The sequence below is a fragment of the Balaenoptera acutorostrata genome, chromosome 15, assembly GCF_949987535.1.
Source record: "Balaenoptera acutorostrata chromosome 15, mBalAcu1.1, whole genome shotgun sequence".
NCBI classification, from domain to species: Eukaryota; Metazoa; Chordata; class Mammalia; order Artiodactyla; family Balaenopteridae; genus Balaenoptera; species Balaenoptera acutorostrata.
In genome coordinates, this window is record NC_080078.1 from 47,285,356 (window position 1) to 47,303,847 (window position 18,492).

General features: G+C 40.9%; 1 protein-coding gene across 4 annotated transcripts in view; it reads right to left on the reverse strand.

Annotated features, from left to right (window-relative positions):
* Positions 1-18,492, reverse strand: part of MACROD2 (mono-ADP ribosylhydrolase 2) — a 2,013,670-nt gene that overhangs the window by 596,135 nt on the left and 1,399,043 nt on the right. For all 4 annotated transcript variants that reach the window (XM_057529039.1, XM_057529040.1, XM_057529041.1 and 1 more), the window contains exon 7: positions 6,346-6,376. In XM_057529039.1, the coding sequence (XP_057385022.1) occupies positions 6,346-6,376 (31 nt within the window). The remainder of the gene's footprint in view (positions 1-6,345; positions 6,377-18,492) is intronic.

Sequence of the window (18,492 nt, forward strand, 5' to 3'; positions counted from 1 at the left end):
TATTTATTTATTTATTTATTTATTTATGGCTGTGTTGGGTCTTCGTTTCTGTGCGAGGGCTTTCTCTAGTTGCGGCAAGCGGGGGCCACTCTTCATCGCGGTGCGCAGGCCTCTCACTGTCACGGCCTCTCTTGTTGCGGAGCACAGGCTCCAGACACGCAGGCTCAGCAGTTGTGGCTCACGGGCCCAGTTGCTCCGTGGCATGTGGGATCTTCCCAGACCAGGGCTCGAACCCGTGTCCCCTGCATTGGCAGGCAGATTCTCAACCACTGCGCCACCAGGGAAGCCCTGATGCATTTTTATTATTAAAGACTCATGTAGTTTAGAGAGAGTAAAAGGGGAGTTTGTACCGCATTTTGTGGGATGAATGTATAAAGGTGTACATGTGCTACTGAATTTGCTAGAACTGTCTATTCAAATGATAAGTACTCAGAGGATTAGAAACAATAGCTATAATTTCATTGTCTGTTAAACTCTTTCTCCAGTGCTTCATAAGGATCAGTTCATAAAATATTATTCAAATGTGATAGAATTAAGATGGGTTTGTCCCCAGCACTGCATTTTCCCAAAGGGAAGTAAGGTACGCTGATTCTAATGTTACTTCCCTTTGAGGGCCAGCAATTAACTCAAGGATTGCCAAGAACAATAACACTTCCTACAGTGGGAATAATGTTCCCAGGACAAAAAACACAGGATGTCATAGAAGGGAATTTATGAGAGAAAAAAGAGTCATCATTAGACCACCTGAAAGGAAGTTTTCAAAGCAAATGGAAATATCAAAGGGAAGAGAAGAAAGCCAGAGGGAGGAGGGGAGCTTTCAGGGGGATGAAAAGGAGAGGCACACATTTTTGTCAATTTTGCTCTGGTTTCCAAATGCATTACATAAGATAACTCTTCCAACAAGCCCAGAATTGCACAGCCATGGTTGTCACACCCTCTGAAACCTGTCAGCATTTAAACCTGACAGAGGGCATGCCCTTAGCATTGCCATTGGAGAACGCTCTGGTTTTTTTCCAAGTCATGTCTGTGAATTTAAACATATGTAGTGATAAAAATATTTGCCAAGTATATATAAGGTAAACGAAACATCACATAGATCTCCTTTTTTTTAACCAGTTAGAAGCAGAAGAGCAAACTTGAATGCAAATGAGGGAGGATTCAATTAGAGAGTTGTGTTCTGGCAGCATTTCATGGAAAGCAGAGGGAGACCGGGTGATTTGATAGAAACAGGCCTTCCACGTTGATAACAGAAATCTAATGAATAAATATGGGAGCTGCTTTCACTAAGTTATGCTGCACTTAAATTTTTCCCACAGATTTCCAGCCAATAACTCAATGTCTGAAATTCCTTCCTCTCTAAAAACACCATCTTGTACCTGGAAAGGAAGATTCAAGTTTTTGGTTTTTTTTTTTTCTCCAGAAAGAATATTTTCTCAATTACTCAAGGGATACACTTTTCCACCTGGACTTCATTTCTGTTAACTATATTGACTCTCATAAAATAGACGAAAATTATTTTTGCTGTTCACTTCTCAGTAAAAATTCCATTACTATGGATCATGTCTAGCCTCTTGTGTTAAACTTATTAGCACCAGAGTATCCAAGTTGGGCTCAAAGGGCAGAAGGCACACGCAAGATCTGAAATGTTCATCAGGGAAGTTCAAATCTATCCCTCTGAGACCGGTTTAGTGGCCAAATCAAACCTTTAACTGGGATCTGGGAGTTTAAAGCCCCTGTAAGCCTCATCTGGATCTATTTTTCCAAAAGTAACACAGGCCTTGCTTTGGTATTTTACCAAATGTGGCTTTTCAACCTGAGTGTAAGCAGGCGGTCTGGTGCCCTGTGGAACCATCCTGGAAACATTACATTGGGGCAGCAACAGCGGTGCCTGAAAATCAGAGTGGAAAATTCTGGCTCCTCGTCCAGGGAAACTTCAAAGCAGGCAGGGCCTGCTCCCATTGTACTTCTCCCTTAAATCGGGCTGAGTCACATGGTAGATATTTTTCAGTCTGTGTTCTGCAAAAAGGTACAGATGGTTTTGTCTCCAAAAGGTTAGAATTAAGGAGAGGCTGGGAGAGGAATTGGTTTCCGCCGTGGTCTCCAGTGTCCCCAAAATACTGGTGTACCCGGATCCTTCCAGACATGCTTTGAGTATGGTGATGCTTCCACAAAATGGAAATGCTTACTGTTGACATTGCCCTGGTATGAGATCATCTTGGCAATTAAATAACTCAAACCCCTTCCAAAGATGGTTCTACCATAGTCAAAATTTTTGTTCTGATAGAAGAATTAGAGTTACATTGAGTTTTGGGGACATAAATCTAAAAGTGAAGGTCAATCCAAAGCAAACAGGTATCTGAGAAATTACAGCAGATGGGGAGGGGGCTGGGACTAGGACATGTCAGGAAAAGTCGGGATAGGGCCTCAGAGAAACAGGTATCCCCCTGAGAGACCGTCATCCCATGGGCCATGATAAATAACAAAGCGTTTTGTTTTGTTTTGTTTTGTTTAAGTGAAGTAGAGTGCTGTATTTATCTTGGTTTTCTTTTTTAAGAAAACTTTATTGGAGTATAGTTGATTTACAATGTTGTGTTAGTTTCAGATGTACAGTAAAGTGAATCCGTTATACATATACCCAAAGAAGACATACAGATACCTTGGTTTTCTAACTGAACAAGTTCTTGAGTTTTCATTTCCCCTTGTGAAGGTGGACACTGCCATGCTTACAGATATCATTCCTAGTTTGAGAATGGTTTTTAGAAGCACATTTGTTTTTCCTAAAATAGAGATGTTTGCCCATTAAGAAAATACCAACCAGGAAGCTTTCTCTGCCTGTTATTTTGCCAGTCAACAATTCTGCTTCTTGTATCATCAGTTAGGCAACAATTGGGGTTATAATCATTATTGTTGTCACCAAACAGCAATTATTTCCTGAGCTTCTCAGGGAGACACAATGCTAGACGGTGGGTGTGCGTAGAATATGCACAAGTGAATCCCTACTCATGAAAAAAGCTCCAGATTGGCTATGAACACAGGATATATTAAAAAAAATATATCTGTGGAACAATATGAAGAGGCAGTTGTTAATTGTCCAGATTACAAATGCTGAAAGAGTTCAAATGATATAATGACTGTCAAGATTTGGCATATTGAAGGAAGACTTCTCAGAGATCAAGCTTCAACCTATATAAGTGTGTGTGGTGTGTTTCTGTTTGGGGATTGGGGTAGAGAATAGTGGTGGTGATGGTGTGTGTGAGTTTGGTGCTTGTGGGTGTGTTATAAGGAAGGGGCACAGAATTGGACCTGGGAAGGCACATGCCAGGTTCTGAGACTCATCAACTCATTTGTGTGTAAGAGAAAATGTGTCCAAGATGGGTGGATGTCAAGAAATTTCTCAAACTATATTCTGGAGAAAACACTAGTCCTGAGAAAGTTTGAGAGAAGAATAATTTCAATGGACAAATAACCCTAGGAAATACTACAAAGTAAATCCCCCCTTTTAAAGATGCAAAGTCAAAGGTACATATAAAATTCTTGGCACAGCAACTCACATCCTCAAGAAGAGATTTTTTTTCCCCCTCTTCACAAATCTTGAAAGCGCTGGTTTAGGGAGATACATAAATTGCCTATTGTTCAGTCTAGAAAGAGTCTACAAGTAACAGAATATGATCAAAGGCCCCTGAGCAGATGCAAAACATGCACCAAGTGTTAGTTTAGAAAAATTCATGTAGTAAGGTTTAGAATATGGAATAAGAAGGCAAGGCCTGGAACCAGGAGACTGTTCTGAATATTTGCTCATAATCCACCAAGCATGACTTGCAAAGTGTTGGGAGTTTTATTTGCCTGCTTTTAACTCTTTTTTTTCTTTTTAGCTGTGGACCACTTTCTTCAAATAAAGTATTCTTTCAAATGCCAATAAGTAAAGGTAAAAGTAAAATTGATCTAGATAATAGAGGAGGCAGAACTAAGTTCTGAATAAGAGCAAGAAAACAACTGATCCATAAAATTTGAGTACTTAGGAGAGAATCAAGGGCTGATCAGAAAGCTTTAGTTTCACAAGGGACATATGGCATAATTTTCAAGCTGCATAATGCTAAATAGTTCAGAAAGAGACCTGGAGTAATCTAAACATTATTAAAGATCTCATGGAGCTAAAAATAATTCTAGGTCTCAAGCACAGGTGCGTCTAACCAAAGACAACATGGCACCTGACTTTGCAGGTATCAGCCTCACTTTGAAATTTACTCAGAAACTAGAGGGGAAAAGAGATGAGTAGCCAGCACTTGAAAACTATATTCTTTGACCTAGCATTGTGAAAACTGACTGAGCTCATGTGGTGGAAGCCCTCCAAGCCAGTGACATGACTCCCTATCAGTGCCTTTCTCAACAGTCTTCAATATTTCCCTCCCACCCAACACAATGCTGTACTGACCTGATTATTATACACTGAGCCATGTTACTCTAAGGAGGAATCCCTGCCCTTCAGGGATTGAAATTAACCAAGGGCCACTTTAGTTATTTTTGTTTTTTTTTTTAAAGATTTATTTATTTTATTGATTGATTGATTGCTATGTTGGGTCTTCGTTTCTGTGCTAGGGCTTTCTCTAGTTGCGGCAAGCGGGGGCCACTCTTCATCGCGGTGCGTGGTCCTCTCACTGTCGTGGCCTCTCTTGTTGCGGAGCACAGGCTCCAGACGCGCAAGCTCAGTAGTTGTGGCTCACGGGCCCAGCTGCTCCGCGGCATGTGGGATACTCCCAGACCAGGGCTTGAACCCGTGTCCCCTGCATTGGCAGGCAGACTCCCAACCACTGCACCACCAGGGAAGCCCCCACTTTAGTTTTGATTTAGTTTTTACTATGCTCTCTTCAGCCTTTCATTTTAGTGTTCCCTCATCTTCCTTTACTTTTCTATTCCCTTTTCCTGCCATTTCCCCCTTTCTTAATGCATCGTGTTAAATTCAGCTTCTGAAAGTCTTTGTATATTACCATTAGATTCTCAGAGACACAATGGACATTGGCAATACGACATAGGATTGTTTTTGGCAGTTGGGTTTTTGCTCGTTTTTTTGTCAAGGAGAATCAAGATTGTCATGAGAGAACATTTTCAAAAATCAGAACCATTTCTGTGGTGGAGTCTGATTTGCTTTTAGACAAGATGAAATGAAGATTTGGGCGCTTGACCAAGTAAAACTTTGCATGTAATACTTCCTTTAAGCAAATATATAAGTAAGAGTTATAACTGGGTATCTGTGAGGCAGAAAGAGTGGCCATGATGGGGATAATGGTGCAGATGGTCCAGCTTAGCCCACCAGCCCAGTGTCCAATGTGTTTCCACAAAGACAGGCTGTAGTGGAATCCAGAGAGAAAAAAAGCATGCCTTAAATTTTTAAATAATGTCACCAAATCTTTCCCCATTTAATTTGATTCAGGCCTCCATTTTCTACTTTATTCTCACCAAAACCTTCAAAAAAAATACCACATTAAGAGGAAATAAGTCTCCTATCTTTGATATCACTTTAGCTATCCTTCCCCTATAGTGATGAACTTAAATAATTTTTTACATTTGTACATATTTTATTTTTCAGTTAAGAGTCTCCATGTGAGAAGTTTGAGCTCAGAAATGTCATAATCTATTTTGCTTTATCAGAAAACCCTAAAACAACAAACTTTGTTTTACCTGAATGTGTAAAACAGATTTATTAATGTCCTGAGATAAAAAGCATAGGGATATGTCACTGTAGGTAGAAGAATATTTAGAGAGCTTTACTCTAGTGAAAACAAGTAATGATAAAAACATTTTGCTTCCATCTGTAAGTGAAGCAGCCACTACTTAAAACAATCTATCAATACCAGAAAAAAAAATTTGCATCTTATTAAAAGTATTTGTTTTTATTGTCACATATTTGTTTTTTTTTTTTGAATTTAAATATACAGACATATACATGTGTGCATTTTAACACTTCTATTATTCTGTAATTCTCAACAAAATAATGGTAATGTTAGGTTTTATATGCATTATGATTCATCTAACAGAAAAACCTGACTTTATTAAAGAAAATACTATTAGAGGTCAGATCCTACTAGAGCAAAATTTTTACCTAACAAAAGACGTTAAGCCACAGTGCATCTAATCATTGCACATGGTATGCAATACAACTAAATTCAACAACACACAAAATATCCAAATAGCCTCTCGAGATTCCTCAATGGGATGTGACCTGCATTTTGAGTCTCTTTATATCACAGCAAACTATATCCATCAGAGAACCTCTTATTTTTCCTGTTAACCTTGATTTTAACAACAAAATAAAGAAATATAAACATTACCAAAAGATAGATCACTTACCATAAATGCCTGTTGAGATGCAGGGAAATGCCTGTGAATAAACCACAAAAATAACAATAAATTTTAAAGGCACGATTCTGCTCACACCCGACATCATCTATTTCAACATCTGTTTTGCTTGATAATGGGATGCCCTCTACTCACATACTCTCAGCTCTGAACCCCACTCAGTTGGAATAGGAGACATTGTGGAAATGGCATATTTGATTAACTGAAAAATTGTCTTTACCAGCAATTATGCCAGCTCACAAGAACCAACGGTTAAATTTCTAGGAATCTTGGAAACCAACTGTTAAACAATTATTAAGAAATTAAATCACATAAACCTTCAATGAGCTGAGTCATATCTAAAACAAATAGTCATCATCGCTTCCTTGTGCCACATTCTACTATTACCTCTGCTTTTAAGATGACTATGTCTATCATACATGTCTGGTGGAAATACTACATACCAGTATGCTACTGGGCATCCTGTCCCAACTCTGTGTTAAGTGACATCATGTTGGTGGCATAAAATCTGAAAATATCAATCAACGTTCATGGTGCACTATGCATGTGGGTCAATTGAAACCAGAAGTTGGCTATGTATACAAAATTTTGATAAAATTTAACAAAAGGATTCTGTAAGAATCAATTGGCTATACAGAATTTCTAATAGAGGGTATTGTATAGTCTATTCTTATATTTAAGTTGTGTGCTATACATTCTCTGTATCAGTAAAATTTAAAAATAAGCTTACAGACATGCATACTAATTTTTTTAAGAGTCACTTTTTAAACATTTGCTGGCAAACCACTGCTTATACCATATGCTATGGATTGAATGTTTGTGTCCACCCAAACGTATCTGCTGAAACTCTAATGTGATGGTATTTGGAGGTGAGATGTTTGGGAGTTAATTAGGTCATGAGGGTTGAGCCCCCATGATGGGATTAGAATTCTTAGAAGAGGAAGATAGCTAGCACGCCCTGTTGTCCATTAAGTGAAGTACAATGAGAAGACAGCCATCTGCAAACCAGGAAATGCACCTTCACCAAACATCAGATCTGCTGGCACCTTGATCTTTGACCTCTCAACCATGAGAAAAGAATGTTTGTTGTTTAAACCACCCAGCAATTTGTTATAGCAGCCCAAATTGACTAAGACACTGTATATTACTTAGCAATATTTAAAGAATTTGATGAAAAGAGTGAATGAACAAATGTAAATAGAGTTAAGTCAAAATTGAACTTTCTAACAATAGAAAGGGATCTGAGCATGACGATGTCCTCTGCCAATGTACCTTTGTATAAATTTGATCAAGTTGTTTTCATCTTTGGGTTTTCCCATGGAAAATGCAGATAACATTTACCATATAGAAGTATGCTGTGGGAATTAATGACAGAATTTTTTTAAAAAGGACGGATACTGCACTAGAAATTCAAAAAACTGCAGCTGCTATTGACTGTAATAACTAACATTATGATTGGACTCAATTATAATGAAATGTTTAAGCCTTTTTTATTTATATCTTTGGGTTAAATGTGTACTACATTTTATTTTCCTTAACATTTTTATAGAATATATGTTTATTCCCTTTACTCGGATGTTCTATTTAAAAAGTCACAATTTACGTGATTTTGTTTTAGACAGAGTAATAATTGACTCTGTTAAGCTTACCTATACATCTGTGAAATGACAGATTTTTTTTTTCTGTTCCTTCACTAGTAAATGCTATTGTTTCTAATGAGAAAACAGGACAGTTTCTGGAATGGAGTAGGGGCTATTTTTTAAATGAATTAATGAGTTAATTCTTTGATTCCTTACATTCTTGAGGTGCCAATAAGTTCTGAAGAATGTTCTTGAATAACTCAATCCAGCCAGTGACATAGAAACATGAAGAGATAGTATGGAGCAAATACTTCTGAAAATATTGTAGTATTTTTAGAGGCATTCACCAAGATTATCCACAGGCTGCACTCTGCCTGTGGAAATCAACTGCATGCTTACTAACAGTAAGGGCCAGAAGTTCAGGAATGGCCTGCTCAGAAATACAAATTAGAGAGGATTCAGAGTCATCCCTGTAATTTGTGCCATGCTCACTCATGTTTCATTGTGCCTTTTAAATGAGGTAGAAAGAGGTGAGTTTATAGCTGGTGCCCCAGGAATTCCATGGAAGCAAACTGAACACGTAAACCTCATCTATCTTGTGCTCTGGGTAGACAAAGAGAAAACTTTGAGAACACCTGCATCAAGCCATCAAGCGGAAACTAGAAGATACTAGAATGTTTTCCACGAGCCAGTCTGCTTGAAATCCCACCTGGGGGTCCTTCCCGTTCATGATGTTGAGGAATTTACTTAACTGCTCTGAGAATCCTCTTCAGTAGATGGAAACTCTAAGGCTCCCCTAAGGGGTTTGCGGGAGGATGAGGAGGAATAAGGAACACAGAGCATTGTGGCTGACAAGTAACAATATCTCAATTAATGTTGATTCTTGTGGTGGCCACTGTGATGCCCACCAGGCTCTCCTTCGGGGCGGGGGGGGGGATCTGTTGCCCTAGAGCAAGGCTTCCTGACCTTGGCACTGTCGATATTTGGGACCAGATGATTACTGCTGGGGGCTGCCTCGTGCATGGTGAGATGTTTAGCAGCATTCCTGCACTCTATCCACTTGCTAGGAGCAGGACCCCCAGTCTGGACAATCAAAAACATTTCCAGACATTGTCAAATGTCCCCTAGGGGGCAAAATCACCCCTGGCTGAGGACTACTGCCCCAGAATCTAGTGCCTAGACCCCAGCAGTGCTGTCAGCAGACAGCTTTCAACTGTTAACCTTTTCAGGGACTGTGTCAGATGCAAAGACCCACCTCACTGGGGTCATGCCCGTTCCCATAATCAATGCAGAGTATAAAGGGCTTGGTCATCTTGGCTCAAATCAGTGCAGCACTGAAGGGCCCTGCAGCCCCAGAACTCCCAACGGGGTGAGCAAGGCCATCACTGAGCCACACGGCAGTTCATCTTTCCCTCTGCCCCCTCCCACTTCTATCCCCTGTCTTCTCCAGGTGTTGATCCCCAGAGCACAGCTCAGTAAACATCCTGTACCCTAAACTCCATCTCAAGAGTCTGCCTCCTGGGGAACTGATCTGGGTTCACTCCCCTTTGCTTCCCTCTCAGGCCCAGAATTATGAGTCGTTCTCCCGTCAGATCTAGCAGAAGAGAGAGCACACTGAATAGCTAATGGCAACTTTCATTTGCCTCAGCTCCCAGCTCTAACTTGGAATCAATTGCAACTTAATAATTGAGTCTGAATGTACCAATTGCCTTGCCTGTTTTAACAAGGACAAATAGCTTCATCTGAAAATGACACTGTCGCCTTGGATGTGAAGGCAAACAGCTGTGTAATGGAGGATGCCCTTGGTAATATTATTGCATTAATTCAAACAAAAAGGCAATGATAAAGCAGAGATGGGATCGCAATATCATGGAAAAAACTCATCGTATGTAAAACAACTTTGCATATAATTCATCCAGACTAAATCTCAGTATTAATCACTTCTTATTACTTGAGAGAGAGAGATTGAGAAAGAAAGAGAGAGCAAGTGAGTTCAACTAAGGGATTTTACAGCACAGAGTCTGTGTTCTTTGCCATAATAAATTTCTGATGGGGCCACCAGAATTGAGTAGCACGGGATTTCTTTACTTCAAAGTTATATTTAACATAACCACCTCCCACAAAAATCCTCTCCTGTGGAAGAATGATAGATTGTACCAAAACCCAGGCCGATTAGCCTTGTTTGTTTTAAGTGCATAGAACTCTGCAGTCACCTGTAGCACTTGGGGTTGTAAGGCTCCAAACTCCCCTTCCCGCAAGCTCCAGGAGCAAGACATCTCCATGCTAACCAGGGCTGACCCTACAGCCACCAGAAACTTTATAGCACTTGACTTTTAGCCAGTTCTGTTTGTTTGTTTTCCAAATCATCATGCACTTCTCTCTTGGGGGAAAGAAAAATAATCGTTTGACTTGGAGAGTGAGAGAGGAATTTTCTTTTGTGAAATTATAGATTGGGCCACTACCTAGAAAATACTTCCTTAGCCCAGCATGTTGGTTTCAAGCACATTTGTAGGAACACTTAAATCCTTCAGGCTGTAGACTATACTTCCCATCCTCTTGAATATCTGTTTCCACTTCTCCCATTTCTGTTTCAGTAACTTGAGGGCAAGGAAAGAAATATTCCTCAACCTTTGTTTTGACCCTAACAGTGCCTCAAAACCAAGGCAATGAGCCCTAAGCCAACAACATAACCATCACTTGCTTTTCCTTGACCCTTGATTCCTGCATTCCTGCAAAGTGGGAATTTCTTCCTCTCCTTCTTATCCACGGTCATTACCGTCCACCCACTACTTATACAGCAGCCTTGTGATCTAAGTATGGCTGACTCCACCCTCAGCGCCACAGGAAGGTGATGACTGATGAAGGTGAGTAGCCACACCTCCCTTAGCCACAAGGATGGAGAGATGGTGCATTCTGGCATCACTGGCTGTTGGTGTAAATTAACTGTAAAGTGCTCCCAACCTCTAGAATCTTTTGATTGCTGAGTCGACACTTCCATATTGCTTAGTCAGTTTAAGATTCTCCATTATCTGCAAGCAAAAGCATGCTATCTGATACACCTCTCATTTAAGTGTTTTTAAATAGATAAAAAGGAGATAAATTGGTTACAATTTCTTAAACTTCCTCACGTTAAGAGTCCAGTACTTCTGAATTACTTTTCAAAACAGAATCCTAGATACGAGTTTTCCACAGTTTTATCCTTGTGCTCTCAAGAATGGTGTTGATTCAGTCCTTTACGAGTGCTCCACTGTTGACTCTGAACTTTTCTTCCAAGCCTGTAACACCCTCTCTGAAAGTTTTGAAGCTTGCTCCTTCTTAGTTGCTAACAAAGAAGGAACCAGACAATATCGAAGACACACACCTTCTCCTTAACTGGCCCCTAACTGGTTGGGTGGCTGAAAGTCAAGTGGTTGCAGTTGTCCAGGCAATGCCTCGGGGATGACAGTCAAGCACACACCTGTACAGGCAGTGAAATCTTACCACAACTATGCTTGACTGTAAAACATCCCAGGCTGTAAGAGGCATCCTACTTTCAAAGATGATAGAATATGAGAAAATGTGCATCAGTGAAATTCAGGGTACCATTCTTTGTCTTTAGATGTTTGGTTATCAGCCTAGTAGGTTGTACCAAAGTCCTCTTAACCAGGATTAAGCATACTTGGGTATTTCTCAAACTGTGACATGCCTAAGTCTAGGTGTATGCAAGGTATTTTGGGGTAGCAAACAAATAGTCATTACCCATTTCAAGGTAATATCGACCATATTGCTTTCATATACTCCATTATTTGTCCCAAGTCTTCATCTCCCCTTCTATCTATACACTTTGGTATGTGATTTTTGCCTTTCCTCCACCAGGGGATGATGTTTTTTCCTTGTCTCACTGATGATGGATTTGAGCATACAACTTGGTTTGGTCACTGGGAAAATAGTAAACACGACACTTAGGTTTGAACATTTGCAATCCTGCCTTTGGAGGGGAACCATGAGAAGAACATGCTTCATGTAGCTGCTGGTCCAGAAAGTCTGGGGACAAGTAGAACAGGTCAACTTAACCCAGCCTAGATCAGCTGTGCTCTGACCAACCCACAGGCTTGTGAGCAAGGAAGACATGTTTACCATTGTATATCACTAAGTTTTGGAATTGTTTGTTACACAGCATTACTGTGGCAATAGCAACAATATAAATATGCTAAAACTATAAGTTATTCTAATGTATTATAACAAGGAATACTGGTTTTCCACCTTGGGTGAGGCTATAAAGTTTCCTTTGAAAATAAAAGTAGTTAACGATTCAATTAAATACTAGATAATTATCATATTAGAAGATGGAACATGAATGCTTAAAGTTAGGGAAACACTGATGCAGTAAATAGAGATTTGCATTGGAAGCCAAGAGACCAGGGTCACTTATTAGCTATAAATTGAAAAGCCAACAGTATAGCCCCTTAGGGCCTCAGTTTCTCCAATTATAAAAGAAGCAGAGTTGGACCAGTTGGATTATTCAGCTATTACATTCTATAAAGCTATGAAACAGCCTCTTATGCTTCTCTACAGCTCAGGATAAAGGTGATGAAGAGCCAGGCAATTTTACAGCATCCCGAATTCCTCATGGTGTTTTGACATGGGAGGTGGTAGCCTAGCAACAACAATAGCTGTCATTCTTGAATTATGGTAGTCCCCTCTCTTATCTGTGTTTTTGCTTTCCTCAGTTTCAGTTACCCATGGTCAACTGCAGTCTAAAAATATTAAATGGAAAATTCCAGAAATAAACAATTCACAAATTTTAAATCATGCTCCATTCTGAGTAGCGTGATGAAATCTAGCATCATCTCACTCCATCCTGCCTGGGACGTGAATCATCCATGTATCCCACCCGCCAGTCACTTAGTAAATCACCTCAGTTTATCAGCTAGGCTGTCATAGTATAGCCGTATTACGGTGCTTGTGTTCAAGTAAAGCTTATTTTACCCCCAAAACACAGAAGTAGTGATGCTGACAATTCAGATAGGCCAAGGAGGAGCAGTGCTTCCCTTAGTGAAAAGGTGAAAGCTCTCGAGTCAATAAGGAAAGAAAAAAACAATTGTGTGCTGAGGTTGCTAAGATTAGGGTAAGAACGAATCTTCTATCACAAAACTGTGAAGAAGGAAAAATAAATCCGTGTTAGTTTTGCTGTCGCACATCAAACCGCAAAAGTTAGAGCCGTGGTGTGTGATAAGTGCTTAGTGAACATGGAAAAGGTATTACATTTGTACAAGATATTTTGAGAGAGAGAGAGAGAGACTATATTCATATAACTTTTATTACAGTATATTGTTATAACTGTTCTATTTTATTACTCTTTATTGTTGTTAATCTCTTACTGTACCTAATTTATAAATTACACTTTATCATAGGTATGTACGTACAGGAAAAAACATAGTATATATAGGGTTCAGTACTATCCACGTTTCAGGAATCCACGGCGGTCTTGGAATGTGTCCCCCACAGATAAGGGCGACCACTCTGCTCCAATGTGCCGAGCACGGGTTAAAAGCTCTCTGCATAGAGTCTGATTCATTCTCATGAACAATCCTGTGATAAAGAATCTATTCCCCCCTCTTCATAAACATGGAGGAGAGAAAGCTAAGAAAGTGAACTTCCTCAAGGTCACAAAACAGAATGCTAAGATATTGCTTTATTTTGGGTAAGGAATTATTGATTTTTTATCTTTAATACTTGTGAATTATACAAAGAACTTATAAATAATTCTCAAAAGGCTTAAAGAAGGCAGGCGTAGGCAGACAGCAGTGAGAACTTTCTCCTACAGCCCCGCCCTCTCTTTCTTGGATTTAACTAGAAAACCTTCCTCTTGGGCCATCACGACCAATAGCACCGGAAGCATCACACCACTCCATATGTTTACATTTTAAAGCCTGAGATTGTGTCTTTTTCCTGATCTCAAAGCTTTAGTCCCTTCACATCACATTTTAATAAAATGTGAAGTCAGGAGAGCGTGGTCTCCAATTTCCCCGTGATTTGGCTCCTGGCTTCTTCTCCACCCTCCTTTCCTTCCACTTGTTCCCTTGCTCACAGAGTTGCAGCCATGCTGGTCTCCTTTGGTTCTTCAAACACAGAAAGCACAGTCCTGCTTCGGGGCCTTTGGCCTAGCTGTCCCCTCTGTTGGGCACACTTCCTTTGAGATCCCTGATCAGATGTCACCTCCTCAGCGAGGTTCTTTCTGGCCTCGAGTTAAATTCCTCTCCCCTTAGGCTGCTGGATTGACTCCTATATACCACCTGACACACAGGTGCTTGATTGTTCATTGCCTCCTCGACCTCAACCCCCCACTGGCAGGCAAAACCCAGGAAGACCTTTGTTTTACTTATTGTTGCATCAACTGCATCTAGAATGGGGCCTGACACTCAATAAATATCTGTTGAATGGATGAATGAATTAATAATTGAGTTATATGGCCAAACAAACATAGTCAGATTTTTTTTTTTTCTACACAAATTGGAACATATGTTGTGTTGTATCTTCTGAGACTAGCTTTTTTCATGCACTAGATCTTGGAGAACTTTCAATATCAGTGTACGATGATCTAATGTCTACATACTATTCTAGGCATGGACACTATGTTTACTTAACATGATACACATATGGGTTGTTTGTAAATACTACTACAATAGCCCTGCCATAAGCATTTTTGACTATGCCTTTGTGTACCTAATATATTCTGGTAGGATATATTCCTTGATAAAAATTAACTTGTTTAACCATTGAGTGAAAGGAAAAGTTTAAAATTTTGAAAATACAGTCCTTCCAGGAGCCTCCTCAAATATGCAAATCCACAAATGCTCAAGTCATTTGCATAAAATGGTGTAGTATTTGCATATATCCTATGCACACCTTCCCATACACTTTAAATCATCTCTAGATTACTTATAATACCTAATACAATGTAAATGCGATGTAAATAGTTGTAAATACAATGTAAATTGCTATGTAAATAGTCGTCAGTCCATAAAAAAGTCAAGTTTTGCTTTTTTGGAACTTTCTGGAATTTTTTTTAAAAATATTTTTGATCTGTTCTTGGTTGAATCTGTAGATCAGGAATGCATGGGTACAGAGGGCTGACTGTACTGACAAACTGCTCTCTCCAAAATATTTTTTCAATGTAAAATCTCTCCAACAGTTAGAGAAGAGTCAATAATTCCAACTTCTTTTTCCCATTACATGGGTGACTAGAGCAAAAGGATGCTGTCTCTTTAACAAATTGCACTGGAAAATGCAAATACTATCAGTGCATTCCCAACCCCAAAGCTAAATAACCTGAAGGCCAAGGTCATTTAAAGGAGCCTGTGAATGAGATCATGTGGAAACGGTCAGAGTAGTGTTTGGAGTGCAGGGGGCAGGTTCACCCAGGCACCATAATTATAAGCAATAACTTTGTTTTTGTTTTCTTCATTATACCTTGGAAATAGCTGTCATAAAGTCATTTATTGCCAGCTGCTTTCGTGTTTATAACTACAACTCCACGCAGTATAAAACAAACTATTACACGGCCATGAAGAGCCAGAGTCCTCTTCTAAACTTTATATTTTCCAAGAAGACAGCTGGATTACCTCCACCATGAATTTATTAGGATGCAGAATGTCAGAATCAGCAAAGGGAAAATACTTGCCTTTTGCCCGAGCTTTCTCGAGTGACTGGTAGGAATGTTTTACTGGAGACTCTACATATGTGAAAATGAGAGCAAGTCCCCATAAACCCAATGAACCCAAAGGAATGTGCATTCTGTTCCAAAATGTCTACATCTGTAAACTCCCTTTACGTAGAAGCAAAGGGAAGAAACAAAAGTTTAAAAATAGGAAAACAAACAAAAACGCTTCTCATACGAATAGCAAACTAGTTGTGCAATATGGAAGCTCCTACTGAAACAAAATATTCCTAAAATGATGTTTTTTTTCCATAACCCTAATCACCTCTAATTTTGGAATTATCTGCTCCCACATCTTCTTCATAATTAAGTACATGTACTAGGCTCATTTTGCACCCCTGGCACCAAGAGGTGAGGGGTGTGAGGGGATGCCCTTAGGTGACCTTTTTTCCTGGGTAGAGCTGGGGAAGTTGAGATAACAGTCAATCATCTCAGATCCCCTGAGAAGTAAATTACCCACTTGAGACTGAAAGGCCCAAAGCTCACAGCCATCACGAGGCCTGACTGTTTCTGCACAGAGGGGCCTTCCTGGCTGAAGAGGGGGCCAGAATGACAAGGAGGCACCCTATATACATAGGACTGAGGGACCAGAGCCCCGCTGGAAAGAGCTCAGGGCTGTAGGTGGAGCTCTGGAGGACTTAGGGGCCCTGGAGCTTTCCTCAGCGTGGCTGGGACACCGTCAGTGTCCTGTCCTTTACCAACCCTGCCAGAGGCAAGCCCCACACACAGCAGCTGTCACAGGGATGCCCTCGGGCTGCCGGGCCCGCTTTGCCAATGCACTCAGAGCATCAAACGCCTCCAGGGCAGCCCTTAACCAATCAATGTCTGATGGGTGGGGTGTGGAGGGTAATGGACACTCCTGCATCTCTGCCCTGGAGGGGACAAAGCTGAGGTGTGACCTGCATCCTCTGAGGAGCATTGCCCTGGGACTTTGCAGTCACCTGGGACACAGCCTGACATCCACCCTTCCCTTCCAGTCTCAGTCTTCACATCTCACCTGTTTTTTTTCCTGGGATTGTCCTAACAAATCCCTTTCCCCCAAATCCTCATCCCAGAGGCTGCTTTTGGGGAACCAACACAGATATTTGCTATTGTTAGTAAGCTTGATGTGGCTGCAATAGAACTTCTAAAGTGAAATAAACCTGACAGGTGATTTTAGGAGAATCTCAGAGGAAACAGAGCCCATGGTCACTTCTGGTCAGTCTTGGTAAGAGGGAGAAGTAAAAGCAGGTGAATCCTTGTAAAGAAGCAAGAGGGAAGAAAGAGCATCCTGAAGATCATGAGTAACTTGAACAACAGAGACCTGGCTCGAAACCAAGGAGCGGCTGCCAGGGACAGACAACCGGAGGGGATTCAGAGAGTGACCATGCAGGGAGGGGGCAGTGGTCCTGGGACTTTCTGTCTTCCATGCCTAGGGCAAGGCCCCATAAAGAATGTGCACCGGGGCTTCCCTGGTGGCGCAGTGGTTGAGAATCTGCCTGCTAATGCAGGAGACATGGGTTCGAGCCCTGGTCTGGGAAGATCCCACATGCCACGGAGCAGCTGGGCCCGTGAGCCACAGCTGCTGAGCCTGCGCGTCTGGAGCCTGTGCCCCGCAACGGGAGGGGCCGCGATAGTGAAAGGCCCGCGCACCGCGATGAAGAGTGGCCCCCACTTGCCGCAACTAGAGAAAGCCCTCGCACGAACCGAAGACCCAGCACAGCCAAAAATAAATAAATAAATAAATAAATAAGAATGTGCACCGTGTAAACTTCTGTTAAACAAACCCAAGTAGGGGTTATTATCTACTCTTGGCTTTGAGTCAATCCTTGGCTTCCTTAATAATAAGTTGCATCTCCATGCTTTTCTTAATTAGAAAGTTGAAGATGTGACTTCCAAAGGAAACATTTAAGAAAATCCATTACCAACAAACAACCACAGAACAAGAAACACAGATGGTCTCATAGAGGAGCAGCCCAAAGCCTTGACACACTTGGGTGGTGAGGTGATAGAAAAAGAGTCTATGCATGGATTGGGCACAACGGATATAGTAACTCAACCATTTCTCAGCCAACCTGTGTCTCCACTCTTGTTCCAAGACTCCCTAATGATCTGTTAACAAACTGAACAGCTGTGAGAAGGGAGAGAGATAATACACAGTCAACAATATTTACCAAAAGACTATGGAAAAGGATACCAGGGTGTCCAATAGCTTCAGCTATCAGGTTCTCCTCCTCTTGTGGCTTAAGCAAATATATAGAAATAAAGATACCGTCTAATAAATTCTAAAGCTCCCCGGTTGTTTTTACATGGGCTTTGCTGTCTTTCATAACAACACAGAAGCCTGAGGGGAAGCAATATTATTACCATCCCCTGATGGAGTGAGAAAGCTCCCCAACATCACACAGTGACTAAGAGGAAAAGCTCAGACAGAAGCCCTGATCTTTTGACTCAAAATTCTAAGCACTTTCCACTGCAGAACAGAGTAAGTAAGGTCAACGGAGAAGGGGGAGGTTATGAGAGAAGAATCCGCCTTGAACATCCCCGGTCCTTGAGGAAGGACTGGTTAGAGATGAGAATTTGTTTTCGACATCAACACAGTATGAAAACCCTTCTAGGCACTAGCTACCAGATCTCAACAGTTATTAAATCTGCCATCACAATGAAGATCAGGGCCACAGTGTAACTGAAAATTAGGACACTTTGAGAACCACTGTGTTATTCTGTTCTAACCAATGCCTTTTTTCCCACCGTTGCACCAGACAACTGTAGCCCAGGCTGCTTCCTCCTCGTATCCAACACAGACTCGCTCCCCTGGGATGTGCTGAGGTCCTTGCTTTTCTGTGCTTACTAATCTGTCACAGACCATATTATTAGACA